Here is a 15,806-nt window from a genome sequence, read left to right on the forward strand (position 1 = left end):
TCTGAGAGATCACAATTGTCGCCATGGGGCCAGCTTAAGCAGGAAAATTGATTGGTGTGATAAGAACCGAACCTTTATAAGTAAGCCCAGATTCCAGGCGACACTTAGTAATCAAGATGAAAGTGTTCGCGTTACTTCTCGCAGTGGGTGCTGTGTGTTCCTTGCCTCTGGAGGAAGCTCCAGCCGTGGACAATGTGGAATGGGCGCTAGTTCCGGACGCCGAGGGAAAGTTCCACATCGTCAGTGTGCAAGAAGCTCTTGATGAGGAGCCAGAGAGTTTCTTCAACCCTGAAACCGACACACACTTTCACTTATACACGCAGAACAGTCCCAACAACTTCCAGATTGTTGAACGTAATAATCCAGCTTCACTCGCCGCTTCCAACTTCAATCCCAACCATCCCACGAAATTCCTCATTCACGGCTGGGGCGGAAGTCCTGGTGGTGGCACTGTAAGAGTATCTCGCGAAGCCTTCTTCCAACGCGGGAACTTCAATGTCTTCTCTGTTGATTGGAGCGTTGGCGCAGGATCGAATAACTATATCACGGCCAGGAATCGCGTCGGCCCAACTGGAGCCATTGTTGGCAATTTCATTCACTTCCTCGTGAACTCAGGCGGCGCCAGGAGAGAGGATATCTCTGTTATTGGACACAGTTTGGGCGCCCACGTGGCCGGATTCGCGGGAAAGAATCATCCGCCTCCAAACCAGCTTGCTAGTGTTGTTGGTCTGGATCCTGCTTGGCCTCTGTTCAGCGCTGATGATCCGACCGTTCGTATGGATCGTGGAGACGCAGTTTTTGTCGAATCTATGCACACAAATGCAGGTCTTCTCGGATTCACTGTTCCCATTGGACACGCTACTTACTATCCTAATGGCGGAAGCTCTCAGCCCGGATGTGGCATTGACGTTTCCGGTGCTTGTGCTCATGCCAGATCCAATCTGTTCTTTGCTGAGTCCATCAACACGAACACGCATTTCTACTCTGTCCTTTGTCCTGGAGGATACGACCAGATCCTAGATGGCACCTGTCCACAGACCGGAGCCAGCAGAAGGATGAGCGGAGAGCCATTAGATCCTTCTCTTCACGGCGTCTTCTGGCTACCCACTAATGCCGAAGCTCCTTTCGCCATTGGACCCATTTAAGAGACGTGATGATGTTGAACTGATTTAAAATAAATTAAATATACATAATGAAATGAATTTTTTTTAATAAAGAAAGACTTCTTTCTCCTATAATTTCCTACAATCAATCATTCTGTTTATGGACAAATTAAACGTAATAGCGTAATACATTTTTATTTATCCAACATTGGACCTTTAGCATATGGCGAATCATCGCCTGTTTCCAGCCAATACACTCCTTGAATATTCTTTATTGTTGGTTCACCACCCATTGTAGCATCAGCTCCGGATTTCTCACACTTTTTAACACTGATATCGTTGTAACTTTTACACCTTCGCGCCCAAAATCCGTGCTTTGTTGTGATGGATTCTGCATACAACTCATGTGCTCGACTGTGAGCACAGGCTTCATTTAAGCCTTTTCCGCATCCGGGCTGTGAATAAATGTAGACAAGTCAATTTAGACTGATTGTCTAGGAACTTAAGGCTGCCCATGTCTTACCTGTGAAGTGCCATAATTGGGGAAAAAACTTGCATGACCAAGTGGAAGTTTATAGCCAAGAAGTCCTGCATTTGTGTGAATTGTCTCTACATAGATGGCGTCACTGGTATTAAGTCTGTTTTCTGGTTTAGCATGAGAAAATAATGGAAAAGCCGGATCTAATCCCACAATAACTCCGATTTTTCCACCTGCTTTGGCGCTCTTTCCCGCGAATCCGGCCACATGCGCGCCCAAACTGTGTCCAATCACAGTGACGCTTTCCAGAGCCATTGCAGTGTGTTTCTTCAGGAAGATTATGAATTGTCCCACTGCATCGCCAACGGGATGAACGCTGTAGCTGGCTGAGATGTAGTCTGCGGCAGCTGTTTCCCTCCAGTTTACCACGAAAACATTGTAATGCCTCCGCGAGAGAAGCGCCTTTCGGATGTGCAAGTTCAAACTGGAGTTCTCACTTCCGTGCCATCCGTGGATTATGAAGCAAGTGGGATATTTGGAATTGAAGCTGGAAGTAGCCAAAGAATCCTGACTGTTCTGCTCCACTATGTAATCACTGACACTGTGTGTGAACAGTCTGAACTCAACCATGTCTTCTACTCTTGCGGCGTCTGAAATTGCTTCTAGATCTGCCAGTTGAGCTTTGATGTTCACAAGATGCAATGTTCCATTGAGATCAGGAATCATCGCCCAATCAGGCCAATTTCTTTCCGGACGCTCATGGTCAAGAGATGACGATAATGATGCGGAAGATGCTGGATAATCCAATTAATTAATTAATGCCAAAATCTTAAAATCACACCTTATATCCAACCTTCAACGGAGAGAAGCACAATCACGACAATAACTTTCATTGCTACTCATTGAATGACACTCTTATGCATTTATCGTCTTTTATATCTATCAGACACGAAAAAATCCTTTCAATTAACAATCACAAATATAAGTGATAACAAGCAATTGATAAAAAATCTCGTCATTCTCAGCAAATCACTATCTTATCGATGCAACGGATTAAAGCATTGATTGTTTTCTCAATAGTTATTGATATTTTGATTAAAACTCGTGTGCGTTTATTGCGTAAAAGTTTCTTATTTAAATAATTAAAATGCAAAGTGCTACCAAAATACTAAAATAAGCACTGCAAATGCAAAATTGTATTATTTACACTTTTATTATTGTCATTTAGAGTGCAATACTTGGTGTAATGTTTGGTCTTGATACAATATTGTTCCAGTGTTCCACGTTCGTACATCTCGATAGACTTTGTGGATTTTTTCAAAGTGATTGAGTCCCTCTTATCGTGCCAATTATCACATAATTGGCGTGCGAGGAATTTCATATTTTTCTCACATTCGTCGCTAGCGAACTTTGAATGGAGAATCTTGGGAAATCCCAGTCAGCCGTACGTTATCAACGTCTCAGCTTGTCTATTGCTTGCCTCCAAGTCTTCGATCATTGATAAAATGAGGTGAGCAAATGGACTCCCGGAGGCGAAAACAGCCCATAAATTATGCATTGCGATCTTCGATCCGTAATCCTACTTTCTCACCGAGGGTCTCCCCTTATCACGAGGTCAAGATTGATTGCGGATGACTGCGCAGGTGCGATAAGGGACGATAAGTTCCTTTATAAAAGACGCGTCGCATCTGATCAGGGCTGTTAGTGATCGAGATGAAGGTGTTCGTGTTTCTGCTTGCCGTGAGTGCCGCGTGTGCCTTCCCGGAGAGCCTCCTGGCCCCGGGATTGCCGATGGAGGAGGGACCCGGAGAGGAGTTCATGCCTGTGATCGACAATAAGGAGTGGGCAATGGTGCCAGATGCCCAGGGAAAGTTCCACATCGTCAACGTGAATGAGGCTCTGAATCAGGAGCCAGAGAACTTCTTCAACCCTGAAACCGATGTCCACTTCCTGCTCTTCACCCAGAGCAATCCGACCAATGGACAGACTGTGATCAGGAACAATGCCGCCTCTCTTGCCAACTCCAACTTCAATCCCAGCCATCCCACGAGATTCCTCATCCACGGCTGGAACGGAAGCCCTGGGGCAGCTTCCAATACCCTCGCACGCGCCGCCTTCATGCAGCGCGGAAACTTCAACGTCTTCGTCGTGGATTGGAGCGCTGGTGCCCAGACTATTAACTACATCACGGCCAGGAATCGCGTCGGCCCAACTGGAGCCATTGTTGGTAACTTCATTCACTTCATCGTGAACTCAGGCGGCGCTCAGAGGGCTCACATCTCCGTTATTGGACACAGCTTGGGTGCTCATGTGGCCGGATTCGCGGGAAAGAATCATCCGCCTCCAAACCAGCTTGCTAGTGTTGTTGGTCTGGATCCTGCCTGGCCTCTGTTCAGCGCTGATGACACCACGACTCGCATGGACCGCGGAGACGCAGCTTTTGTAGAATCTTCTCACACAAACGCTGGTGTTCTCGGCTTCACTGTTCCCATTGGAGACGCCACTTACTATCCTAATGGCGGAAGCTCTCAGCCCGGATGTGGCATTGACGTTTCCGGTGCTTGTGCTCACGCTCGCTCTAACCACTTCTATGCTGAGTCCATCAACACGAACACGCACTTCTATGCTGTTCTTTGTCCTGGAGGATATGACCAGATCCTGGCCGGCACCTGTCCACAGACCGGAGCCAGCAGAAGGAAGAGTGGAGAGCCATTAGATCCTTCCCAGCATGGTGTCTTCTGGCTACCCACAAACAGTGCTTCTCCTTTCGCCATGGGACGCATTTAAAAGGCTCAATAAAGCAATTGCAAATATGTAGAAATTTTTTAAGTATATTTTACCTGGTTGTTCGAAACAATTTGAACATTCAGATAAAGAATACAAAGTGTGCGATGAAGCTTTTGGAAATAGGCGGAGCTAACGAGTGGGCGTGTCTAATGGAAACTTTTATTTGTCATGAAATCATATTTGAGATTCTGAATTTATGCTTCCTTTTATTGATACGTGAATCATAAAAAGTATGATATTTTCTGACAATGATTCCAAATGGTTTTGCGACTGTTGTGTGCATACAATGTACATGTTTATATAAGGCAGGAAATTGCTCAGATTAGCAACATTTGCTAGTCAATCTTCAGTTGACGTCGTCTTTAATAGGTTCTAATCTTCATGGGAAGAGTGAGTGAAATATCCCAGGAAGCTTTCCTCAAAAATTCTGAACAATAATCTTGCAATGTGTGATAGTTCTGTCCGCTCTTCTTAATGTTAATTGCAAACACGTGCCGCTGAAGCTCGATATCTGGTAAGAAGTTGGGAATTTTTAGTAGATTTTCATCCGGCTGCAGTGAGAATTGTATTGCGTGCATTCCATAAAATCATTAGCTTTTTTTGCCTACACTTTGCAATGGAAAAATGTTGCTTTTTCTGGTCGTGATGCGGCAAAAAGAGCCTAAATGGCCATACAAGTCACACTGAAAGGTGTCCAATAAAAAAATGTGTCACGTCAGGAGTATTGTTAGTATACTCTTAATTCAATAAGAAGTCCAATTTAGTGGTTTCAAATTCTATTAGACACGGAGAGTGACAGTTTAGAGGCGCGCGCACACAAAAAAAAATCCAGAAATAAGCGCATCACTCGCAACAATATGTGAATCTCTTCCAATTGGTGACGGAATAAAAGCCCCAAGTTTAATGAGACTGTCAACAATCACCGTGCAAAGCTGGAAAATGCTGTGGAGTTCACAAATCAGTTTCGTCGTGAACTCCAGCGAGACATGATCTATTGATCAGGAGCGGAAGATCAGCATCTCTTTAGATATAATCCATAGTGTTCGCAGTCTAAGTTTTGTCATAGGCGCAGAGCATAATATATCAATTCGTGGAGTGTTAGAAGAGAAATTGCCGCAAAATGAATCATCTCTCCAAGGCGATTGTTCGGCAAGTGAGTGTCTTAAAAGTGTCTGCAAAGGCGCTAAAAAATGCATATTTTCCACCAAAAACTTTTTCCAAGGTTTAGTTTTGTTTGCGGGATTTGCAAGGGATTCTTTAAATCATAACAAAGTTCTTTGACTTCCGCTAGACGTAAGAAAAATTGATCGTCGGAGAAAAAAGCTTCCAATTTGCATGTTTATCTCATCGTAAGAGTATTTTGCAAATTTGTCGTGTTTTTTCCTCCTTCTAAAATGTGCTAAATATGAAATGCACATCTAACGTGACTCGGGTGGAGTAAATTAGTGTATTTTTTTCTAATTCTTCTTCCTAAAGCTTTACATTATGATTTAACAGTGAGAGATTGGTTGATAATTGAACGGAGAATTCTGTTAGGGGAGAGTGGGGCAAGTTTTAGTCACCAATTAAGGAGTGGTTTTTAATGGGAAAACCCCATTAAAGTCTAAGTTTGAATATCATGGGATTTTCTCATAAGAAACTTGACACTTTCACAGTGGAATTCCAATGAAGTTTAGCCAAATATTACGATTCGTTAATGTTTTCCATTAAATTCAGTGATTTCATACGTCAAAAAAAATCCAGGAAATTTTTCCTAAACCACAAACGTTTTAGCCTAAAAATTGAAAATAAAAAATTCTTGGAAAACTGAAAGCATTGTTAAGTAAACAGAGGCAACTAAAAGATTGCGAAATTCTTCAAATTAAATTGATTTCTTAAAGATATTTTTGATTTTTTAAAAACATTTTGTAAAAGACAAAATTAGCTCTGTTCTCCCCTAAATTATTTTTATTAAATATTTACAATGCTTTGCTCGTAGTATTTGTACAATTTACACACCATAAAGTCCAATTACGTGACAAAATCCGCGTTCCAAAGTGCAATAATAAAACAACTGAGAAGATTTTTTTAAAGATTTCCCGCATTTGCAATGTGACTTAAACATGTTGAAGGGTTAAAGTTATTTTTAGCATACTTATTGAGTCAATTCAATAAGCGAATGAAAGCATTTAAATTGTGTAATTGAATATTGGGATCATTAAATGCGAATCTCGACTGCAATTCTGCTGTTAAGCACTGCGTTTGACCTTTGCCGCCAAAAGTCAAGTTCAACAATTCCAATGTGGGATGATATTTCCGTACTCTTTCGCTACACCGGAATTGACCAATGATGCCTTAACTCTGTGTACTCAATTACAAAATAATTACTGAATATTGACGAAAAAACTTAACAGACAGACTTCGACAAACTTCTTTTACTACCAACCCGAAATTGTATTGTTATTTTAAGTCAGGTGATAGTGTTTAATGGCGATATAAAGTTCTTGTCAAGTCAATTACCTTTTTCCACAGTATAATTGATTACAATTATCAAAACATGTGTAAAACTCACACGATCAGGTTGGTTTTCACAGCACACGGTTTCTGGTTCAATCTGGCTTTTCTTTCATCACGAGATTTGGCATTTTTGCACACAGATTGGCGGCTAAGCAAGTTGTTTTGGGAGTGATTGTGTCAAATTGATTTGCAAAGTAGCACATTTTTCGGCATGATCGGAAGAAAACATACAAATAACTTTCTTCAAACAGTTGATATTGTGTATATTGTTAAACACTTGCTAACTGATCTTGTTTATCTTTGCGCGCAGTTCAAGCAGTGTTTGCTTATTGATTCACTGCATTTGCGATTTTGTCTGCTGTTCTTGTATAAAGTTGTTTCTTGGATAAAGCGCGATGTACAAAATTTTCCACCACCTCTTATGCAACGCCTCTTCCGTCTTGCAATCTGTTAAGAAGCAATTTTAGGTCATTACGATGTTCCTCCATCTGAGAAAATTGCTTTCTCAAGCATGAATGCCTTCGAGACACGGTGATTCGTTTCACTGGACAATATTTGCTGAATTCATCCTTTTGTTTGGGTGGGTAAATTTCCGGAAAATTGCAGCAATACACCAAGGAAAACTGATTTTTTAGTGGTGGCAGAGTTAGGTGAAATTGGCTAAAATTCTCGCCTTGGCGCTAAATACAAATTGTCACGATGTTTGAATTAATTAAAAGCAGGCGAATTTTAGAATCATCACAGCCACGATGAGAAGTGTTATTAAGAGCATTTTGTCGGATTTCTTCACTAATCTCTGTGGCGTGCGTGGAAAGTTTTCCTTGGCGATCGCAGTGATGACGTCAAGGTTCGTGCAAGTGATATCAATCACGACGCCAATTGCACGCAACAGAGACAAGAAATTAAACCGTCTGGAGGACACGCCGAGGCTGCTTGTGAAGGGAAAATGGCTCGTTTGTTGATCATCATCAAATGCATTGCCGCATTTCGAGGGAAATATGGAAAATATCTTCTAAACCTGAGTTATAACAAATAAATCATTGAGATGAAATTAGTTACATTGGACGCTAGCAGGAAAAGGTTAAATTTATGTATGAAAAACACTCGGAATAATTTCTTTACTGATTTCAAACACTTTTAATGTAAAAAAAAACTTTGAATTTATAATTCTCATAAAATTTATTAAATTTTACGGCACATTTTTCTTCCAAATATGTCGGCGAAGGAAGAAAACAGGGTTAAAACTTTAAGGTTTCATTTTAAAAGCCCCTTTCTTTAGGAAATCTCGTTCAGAACATCGAATGAAAAGGGAAATTTGGCGATATTTTCATTCATTTTCTTTTCAAATTATTCATGCGGATCGCAATTAAAATCAATATTTCCTTCTTCTTTTCCTTTCCGTCAGACAATCTTGTCGCTGTGCGTCTCGCTCGGGTACTTCGGCATCGGGCTGGTGCGCGGCTTCTCGGCTCCGGCCATTCCGTCCATCAAGGAGACCTTTCCGCAGCTCCTGCCGGAGCGCCACATCGAGACGTGGGTGAGCTCCGTTCCGCCGCTGGGCGCCTTCTTTGGCAGCCTCGTCACGATGGTGCTGATGCACCGCATGGGCAGGAAGATCTCCGTGCTGCTGGCGGCGCCCATCTGGGCGGTCTCGTGGGCACTCATCGCGCTCTCGCAGCGCTGGGAGATCATCATGGCCGGCAGGACACTGTCGGGACTCGCGGTGGGCATCACGCTGCCCTCGGCGCAGATCTACGTCAGCGAGTGCAGCGATCCGAAGATCAGAGGCGTGCTGGCCTCCTTTCCCGCCATCGCCATGTCGTTGGGCATCGTGTTTGCCTACGTGATCGGCAGCTTCCTGCCGTGGCGCCAGCAGGCCTGGTTCGCCTGCGCCGTTGGCATTCTGCAGTTCATCGTGATCGCCTTCCTGCCGGAATCGCCGGTGTGGCTGAAGAGCAAGAAGAGGATCCCCGAGGCTGACGTCTCGGCGGAATGGCTGGCGCTGTCCGGATTCAGCACAGCCGCTGACCAGGCGAGCGCCGTGAAGGCCTACAAATCCTACTCTCTGCGCGCACTGTGCAGGAGAACAGTGCTCCTGCCACTGGCTGTTGGCCTGGTGCTGCTGATGATCCAGCAATTGAGCGGAATCGACGCCGTGATCTTCTTCACCGTTGAGATCTTCCGCGCCTCCGGAAGCTCAATCAACGGCAACATCGCCACGATTATTGTGGGCGTCGTGCAGCTGCTCAGCAACTTTGCCTCCCTCTTCGTCGTGGATCGCTTCGGCCGGAAACCGCTGCTGATCGTCTCCGGCGCACTCATGTCCATTTCGATGACATCGATGGGATTCGCCTTCCACCTCAGCGACAATGGGAACAATGAGTACGGCTTCCTGCCGCTGGTGAGCCTGATTGTCTTCATGATCGGCTTCTCCGTGGGCTTCGGCTGCATTCCCTTCCTGCTCATGGGCGAGATCTTCCCCACGAAGCAACGCAGCATCTTGAGCTCCTTCGCGGGCTCCTTCAACCTGCTCATCATGTTCATCGTGATCTTCACGTATCATCCGCTCCAGGTGGCCATCAGCACGGCCGGCACGTTCTGGGCCTACGCCGTGATGTGCCTCCTGGGCGTCCTCTTTGTGATATCCTACGTGCCGGAGACGAAGGGCCGCGATCTCGAGAGCATCACGCAGTTGTTCGAGCGCAAGAGCTGCTCGCGGAAAGTTTCTGCGGTGAAGAGCGCCGGCGTGGACAATCTCGCGATGACGGCGAGTGACGCGAATCTGGAGGCACCAGTTAGCAAGACTTAAGATCAATGAGTTGGACTCTTGGACAATTAGCACGACCTGCTCATCTTTCAGGCATTTCCATTCTGCGGCGAGAACCGGCGAGAAGCGGTTTTCCGCCGCGTCATTGAGTCATCGTCGCAACTCAAATGACCAATTATTCCAAATTAGAGCCACATAAATTTGTTTTGTTTGTTGATTTCAACAGGATCAACAGTGATTAGACAGTTCTAATTCTCATCTATTTGGTCACATTGAGATCATCAATTTATCGGTCACCCGACCAAAAGTCTTGGATTCTGCGTTTCAGTCTTTCAACGCGACGTGGAAGGCAATAGTAAAAATCAATTCTCAAAGAATGAAAATATGGATAAATTCATAAACAATTATATCGAGAACGAAAGGAGAGTGAAGAAAATAATAAAAAATTATGTTATTTAATGTTAAAGTGAGACTTTTCTTGCGCCGGCCGATGTTTCAAATTCTGCACAATCCGAAGGGACGAAAAGGTATTTTTCACAGTGAATTTACAGTGGCAAATTGCCACAAAATTTAAAAAATTGCGTGACTTTCGATCATATTTCTTGTTCAATTGTTAAAATTCTGATTTTCTAATCATTTGGAGTAAATGCTGATCAAAAATTAGCACGATGAAAATCATAATCGACATTTGATTGCCCTGATGACGAAGAGACTTTGAGTACAGTTCTAAATCAATTTATTGATTTTGATTCTGTCTAGTGTTCTAAATCAGTTAATTTTTAGCATGAACATTAACAATAGATAAGTATCAACATTCTTCCCACTTTTGCTCATCTCCTCTCTCTCTATTTCTCTTTCTTTCTCTCTCTTTTTCTCTGTCTGTCTTCCATATATATATTATATGTTACATTAATGGTTTCACTTGTAAATCTACCAGTGAGTATTGTTTCACATTCAACGATTATTTCATGCTCTTCCATCGATTCGCATCATCTTTGCTCGCGCATTTTAAGGAGAAAAGTAAATATAACCATTAAAAAATGTCCTTAAGTTCTTTCCCTGTTTTAGCAATTATTATTTCTCTTCATTTTTACTTACCATTTTCTTCATCTGTGATATATTCGTGTGTCTTTAATGTTATGTGATTTTTTTTATATCTATTTCACATCTATTCTTCACTGTTTCTTCTTTTTTTTTCAGAGTGCAATAATGAGGGAAAAAAATACATTATAATCGCTCATATTCCATCACGTTAATGACTTCAAATGTATACCATTCAGTTATGATTTTTCACATTTATAGAATACAAATGACTTGAAATATGTTTTGCACTACACATCAAGGTGAAAAATCCCGAATGCGGTTTTCACTGTTATCCTTTTAAATGCTATTTATGGAATTGTATGCTGAATATTTTCATCTTCAATAGCACGATATTATAATGTTTATGCATGAATATCAATATAAAGAAGCTTTTTCTCTCTTTCTCATCCCTTCTCATCATTTTATCTACATAATATTACTTTTTGCTCTTCTCTCTCTCTCTCTCTTTCTCTTTAAGATAATAAGTTGTTTCTATAGATTTCTCTTCTCACCTTTCAATAAAAGTCTATCTCTTTGTCACTAAAAGTCTACAAATAAGTTTTCAGTATTTTTTGCGTCAGTTTCTTCTCTATATCAATTTAACACACCCTTATAAAATTCCTCTTCTGCATCCTGGACGAGAGAATAATGTTGGATTTGAGGTGAAAAAGTGAGAAATTGGTCGACAATCAACCATTCTCGCCTTATCAATTGAACATTCTCAGAAAGATTCATGGAGATTTGTACAAAATAAAGTTTACTAATTTGATAAATAAAGAGCTGCGCGATTTCGCCAGAATTTTCTTTCTTAATAAGTATTAAAAAAAATAGTCCTAAGCATAAAATGTAACTTAAATCTACTTTAAGTGACATGTTTTTTTTTCTTCTTCTTCTTCCATATAAATTAAATACAAATATTAAGTGACACAAAATTATAATTATGACTTGACAAAATAGTCTACAAATAAATCTACGCAAAAAAAATTAAGTAAACTGCATTTTCATGGCAGAAATCAATTCGTAAAATATCACCGTCAAAACTCTTACATGTCCTTCAATTACAATGTGTATAAACTACCTATAAATGAAAGCTTTCTAATGGCTGAGTTTTTTTTTCTATCTCTTATCGGAACTTGAATGTTTTGTGGAGATTGCGAAATTTCTACTTGGTAAATTGGTGGTGTTTCTTCGGTAGTTTTTCCCCATCCATCGTCGGAAAACGTCCATTAATGGAATAGAAATGTGGAAAACCATATTTTTTTTCGAGAAAAGCGCCAAAACACACAGAAAGATTCCTTTACAAAAACATTGACACTATTCAACTTTACGCATCTCCTCTTATCATCCATAAAATGTGAGAAATTAAAATGTAAAAAATAAAATAAATGGATTAATTCATAAAATGTAAGAGTAGGAAAACCTTTTATCTTCAAATTGAATATTTGAATATTTCTGCATTTTATCTTCAATGAACAAGTCAAAATTCAACTGAAACTTCAGCCAACACTAAGAAATCGCGAAATTTGACGTCTTGTCAAATAAGATAAGCCTTTTTAGTTGAATTTTTGGACAAAAATGTGATGTTTGAGCAATTTCTAGCATGAACAGATCACAAAGTATGACCGTAAAGTTGAATAGGACCGTCAATTGTTTAAAAATTGCACAAAAACAGTGAGAAAACTGAATATAGCTGTCTTTTGCACGGACTTTCATTCGATGGCGCGCGTGATGTCGTTGTGATCGGGCGAAATGAGATTATTGGCGGAATCATTGAGATCAACACTGAGATCATCCTTCTGTGTGCTCTGGGCAAATAAGAATCCCCCTCTGGAAGCCGCGCTCAATCATCCCTCTGCATTTCCGCTCAGTAAAAAGCTTCTCAGCGTGCTTACTTGCCACTGTTGCCACCAACCGCGATCTGCTGGTAGTTCTGCTGCAGGTCGTTCTCCGGCGCCGCGATCTCGCCGACGCCGTCCTCCTTGTCCTTGGCCGGCTGCCCAGCCGCCGACGCGATCCTCGACGACGAGGCGTCCCTCTTTGGCGGAATCACGGGCTTGTTGGGTGGAATCGGCGGCGGCACGCCGCGTCCCAGCGGCGGCATGGCCGCGGACTTCTTCGCCAGCGACTGCTGCTGAGGTAGAGACGCGCCCGGCTTGGTGATGGTCGCCAGATTCTGCTGCGGCGCGCTGGAAGCCACGGTGGCCGACGTGCTAGTCATCTTCCGCGGCGCAACCTGAAGCACAAAACAACAGAAGACTCAATAAGTATCTCGATTGTGACAAGATATGAGATATTTTTTATCAATTGAAATATAAAATTAAATTTGACTCAAGATAGGAATTCTTTCCAGAAAACTCAAGAACAATCAAGAAAATTACGGCCAAAAATACATGAGGAAAACAGACCTTTGTCGTGGCAAATCCACTCGCAGTCTCTGGCATTGTCGCCGTCTGCCGAAGAGTTTGGCCTGATGTGATGGATCGCGCCACTCCAGTCGCTGCAATTGATAATCGCCAGCATTATTGCACATGGAATTGAAAGTATTTAGCCAACAAATCCACGAAGCTTCATTGTCCACATAAATCGATTAATATCAATTGACGCTTCGTGCTACAATTCGCTCGCAAGTTATAAAAAACAATATGAAAAAAATCAATGATGCTTAGAGAGCAAGAGGAGCGCGGCGCCTCTATATCTTTCCCTTCAACACTCACGAGCAATTGCACAAGTCAGAGCGGCCCCACTCTCCCCTACTCTCGTCAGCAGTGCTGCTTGTTAATGTCATTACAAATGCTCCGGCAAAGGTGACATTCAAGCGAGATATTTACAGAGCCAATCGATGGCAAAGTACTCACTCGGTCCGGACACGGGCACGCTGGACACGGTGGCCGTTGGCTGCACGACCTTCGTCACGCTGGACATCATGGGGCTGATGCCGCTGGCGTCGTCCAGCGCGCTCTTCTTCGTGCTCTCGCACTCGGCACGCATTTGCAGGATCTCGTGCTCCAGCTCCTTGATGCGCCGCTCCTCCTTCTCCTTGGCCGCCTTGAGCAGCTTCCGCTCCGCCTCGAACGTCTGCAGCTGCTTCTCCAGTTCCGCCTCCATGCGCAGCGACTTCTTGCTCTCCTCCTCCAAGCCTTCGGCGATCGTGTCCACACGCTGCTTCTCCTCGGACAAGATCTGCGCCAGATCCTCGGAGCGCTTGCGCTCCTCATTGTACTTCATGATGATCTGCTTGCGCTCGCTGAGCAGGAACAGCACCATTTGCTTCTGTCGCGCGCGCTCCGCGTCCAGCGTCTTCTGAAGCTTCTTCAGCTCGTCCTCGGCCTTCCGCCGTGTGTTCTTCTCGATCTCCAGCTCCTCGAACACCACCTGGCGCAGCTGCACGCGCTCGGCGGCGCTCACGGGGTCCGTGCTGGCGCTGCGCCGGCGCTCCTCCTCCAGATCGTGCAGCGCCTGGCAGTACTTCTCCTTGGACTGCTTCAGCAACTGCGTGACCGTGTTCACCGTCTGCCGCTGCCCGGAGATGGTCTTCTGCAAAATCTCCAGCTGCTGGCTCGGGTACGAGCGCGCCTCCTGCTCCGACGACGCCGCCGCAATTGACGACTGGCGGCTGGCGATGTTGCCGGCGGACACGAGATTGTCGCGGAACAGCGCTGCGTGTGGATCGTTGAGACTCGGCGGCTTGTAGTGCGTGATGTGGATGAGCTGCTTCACGCGCTCAGACTACAAAAAAACACCCCCGCATTAGAGCCACTCACGCACGATGTGCAGGCAACTCACCTTGAGAGCGGCAATCACGACGTCCCGCGCCTGCAATTCGCCCTCCATGTAGCTGAGCAGCTTCAGCAGGTCCGACTTGTTGAAGTCAATCTTGGGATTGCGCTGCACGAGAAATACAAGCAGAGACAGTGAGCAGGCCGCTCGAGAGGGTGAAAATGATCGATTTGGGTTGCAGAAGATGACACAAAGCACCATCTTTCCTGCGACTCACCTTCGTCGTGGCCAGCATCTTGCTGAGTTCCACCTGCGAGCAGGGGTTGTTGTCGTTCTCCTCCTTCAAATTCGACGCCATCGCCCCACGCACAAGCCTCACTCGGTGGATAGACTGCCCCAAATAGTGCACAATAGCTGAAAACACTCTCAGTCTCTATCACTAGGAGACATTGTTGTGATTTCGAGCAGTTGTGTCACTTTGACGCATCAATTTACCGCACTTCGCCAGTGCTTGCCGCAGGAGCGCTGCCATCGCGGAAGAGCGCAGAATTTGGCGGGGATTCAGTTTTGACCCGTTTTGTCCAAAAAGCAAAGTGAAATCTTTACAAAATGACAATTAATTAGGCGAAAATACAACAGTGGTTAGATTAAGTTAAATTAATTCAATAGAACAAACAGTTATTAAAGAATAGCAAGGAGTAATCTTCAAAACCATTTCATCTTAACAATCGAATGAAACACTTTTTCCTCATTTTGCCTCATTCACTCAGTTCCTTTGGCATGGATCAACCAAATGTTCTAATATGTTATACCTGGCACAGAAGCCTTTCCAACAAACCCCCGCTTAAGAGCCTAGGTCCAGTAGTGGCCTAGATATAAGGTCCATAGTTTGAAAATTAAAATAATCGCTGGAAAACGAATATCTGGTGAGAAACTTTTACGTACTTCTATTAAATTTCCTTATGTTTTAGTTGAGATCATTAGTATGTCGATTAATAATAACATTCCAAGATCATAAGAAGAGTCCTTGTAGTCCTGAATCAGGAGAGAAGTAGATGAAGATTTCCCCATGGAAATGACTTCTAGAGATCATTGCTTTCCGCGCGCAACAATGTCTGCATGAAGACAGCGCAGCAATAACGAACTGCAGCTTTCATCGTGGAATTGTCACGAGAATTATTATTTATACCGAAAAGCTAATATGTTGATGAAGTGCAAGGCAATTTTATAGCAAGTATAATAGAGATTAATAAGAGTATCAGAGTGACTTGGCATCTGTTGTATAAATTTCACTAACATGCTCATGCTCTTCCCTTTTTCCTTCATAAATGCGACCCATGAACAACATTTCAAATGTTCCTCATCTCGAGTGTTG

At 43.5% G+C, this 15,806-nt stretch overlaps 5 protein-coding genes across 5 annotated transcripts; 3 read left to right on the forward strand and 2 right to left on the reverse strand.

Annotated features, from left to right (window-relative positions):
* Nucleotides 1-116: 116 nt before the first annotated feature.
* LOC132255913 (pancreatic lipase-related protein 2-like) lies at nt 117-1,145 on the forward strand. Its single transcript, XM_059752085.1, has one exon. It carries the CDS (start codon nt 117-119, stop codon nt 1,143-1,145), a length of 1,029 nt encoding a protein of 342 aa, XP_059608068.1.
* A 61-nt stretch (nt 1,146-1,206) lies between these two features.
* On the reverse strand, nt 1,207-2,398 carry LOC132265636 (lipase member H-like). Its single transcript, XM_059766374.1, has 2 exons — nt 1,627-2,398; nt 1,207-1,558 (listed from the first exon to the last, which is right to left on the reverse strand). The coding sequence occupies exons 1-2, from the start codon at nt 2,305-2,307 to the stop codon at nt 1,298-1,300; spliced, it is 942 nt and encodes a 313-aa protein (XP_059622357.1). The 5' UTR covers nt 2,308-2,398; the 3' UTR covers nt 1,207-1,297.
* Nucleotides 2,399-3,294: 896 nt separating this feature from the next.
* On the forward strand, nt 3,295-4,368 carry LOC132255914 (pancreatic triacylglycerol lipase-like). The gene has a single exon (XM_059752086.1). It carries the CDS (start codon nt 3,295-3,297, stop codon nt 4,366-4,368), a length of 1,074 nt encoding a protein of 357 aa, XP_059608069.1.
* Nucleotides 4,369-5,367: 999 nt separating this feature from the next.
* On the forward strand, nt 5,368-10,055 carry LOC132265863 (facilitated trehalose transporter Tret1-like). The gene is made up of 2 exons (XM_059766649.1): nt 5,368-5,521; nt 8,270-10,055. The coding sequence occupies exons 1-2, from the start codon at nt 5,489-5,491 to the stop codon at nt 9,671-9,673; spliced, it is 1,437 nt and encodes a 478-aa protein (XP_059622632.1). The 5' UTR covers nt 5,368-5,488; the 3' UTR covers nt 9,674-10,055.
* Nucleotides 10,056-11,235: 1,180 nt separating this feature from the next.
* Nucleotides 11,236-14,880, reverse strand: LOC132255624 (CTTNBP2 N-terminal-like protein). The gene is made up of 5 exons (XM_059751726.1): nt 14,709-14,880; nt 14,498-14,599; nt 13,570-14,440; nt 13,120-13,211; nt 11,236-12,947 (listed from the first exon to the last, which is right to left on the reverse strand). Exons 1-5 carry the CDS (start codon nt 14,787-14,789, stop codon nt 12,603-12,605), a joined length of 1,491 nt encoding a protein of 496 aa, XP_059607709.1. The 5' UTR covers nt 14,790-14,880; the 3' UTR covers nt 11,236-12,602.
* Nucleotides 14,881-15,806: the final 926 nt, after the last annotated feature.

The sequence above is a fragment of the Phlebotomus argentipes genome, unplaced genomic scaffold (genome assembly GCF_947086385.1).
Source record: "Phlebotomus argentipes unplaced genomic scaffold, Phlebotomus argentipes genome assembly contig_5, whole genome shotgun sequence".
Classification (NCBI taxonomy): Eukaryota; Metazoa; Arthropoda; class Insecta; order Diptera; family Psychodidae; genus Phlebotomus; species Phlebotomus argentipes.

Bases quoted from the DNA above. Each gene is read 5' to 3' on its own strand.
- LOC132255913 (XM_059752085.1), top strand. From the start codon at position 117: ATGAAAGTGTTCGCGTTACTTCTCGCAGTGGGTGCTGTGTGTTCCTTG.
- LOC132265636 (XM_059766374.1), bottom strand. From the start codon at position 2,307: ATGATTCCTGATCTCAATGGAACATTGCATCTTGTGAACATCAAAGCT. The intron at 1,559-1,626 runs GTAAGACATGGG...ATTTATTCACAG, and splicing joins CCAATTATGGCACTTCACAG to CCCGGATGCGGAAAAGGCTT.
- LOC132255914 (XM_059752086.1), top strand. From the start codon at position 3,295: ATGAAGGTGTTCGTGTTTCTGCTTGCCGTGAGTGCCGCGTGTGCCTTC.
- LOC132265863 (XM_059766649.1), top strand. From the start codon at position 5,489: ATGAATCATCTCTCCAAGGCGATTGTTCGGCAA. The intron at 5,522-8,269 runs GTGAGTGTCTTA...CCTTTCCGTCAG, and splicing joins CCAAGGCGATTGTTCGGCAA to ACAATCTTGTCGCTGTGCGT.
- LOC132255624 (XM_059751726.1), bottom strand. From the start codon at position 14,789: ATGGCGTCGAATTTGAAGGAGGAGAACGACAACAACCCCTGCTCGCAG. The intron at 14,441-14,497 runs GTGAGTTGCCTG...GTTTTTTTGTAG, and splicing joins TCGTGATTGCCGCTCTCAAG to TCTGAGCGCGTGAAGCAGCT. The intron at 13,212-13,569 runs GTGAGTACTTTG...TATCAATTGCAG, and splicing joins CGTGCCCGTGTCCGGACCGA to CGACTGGAGTGGCGCGATCC.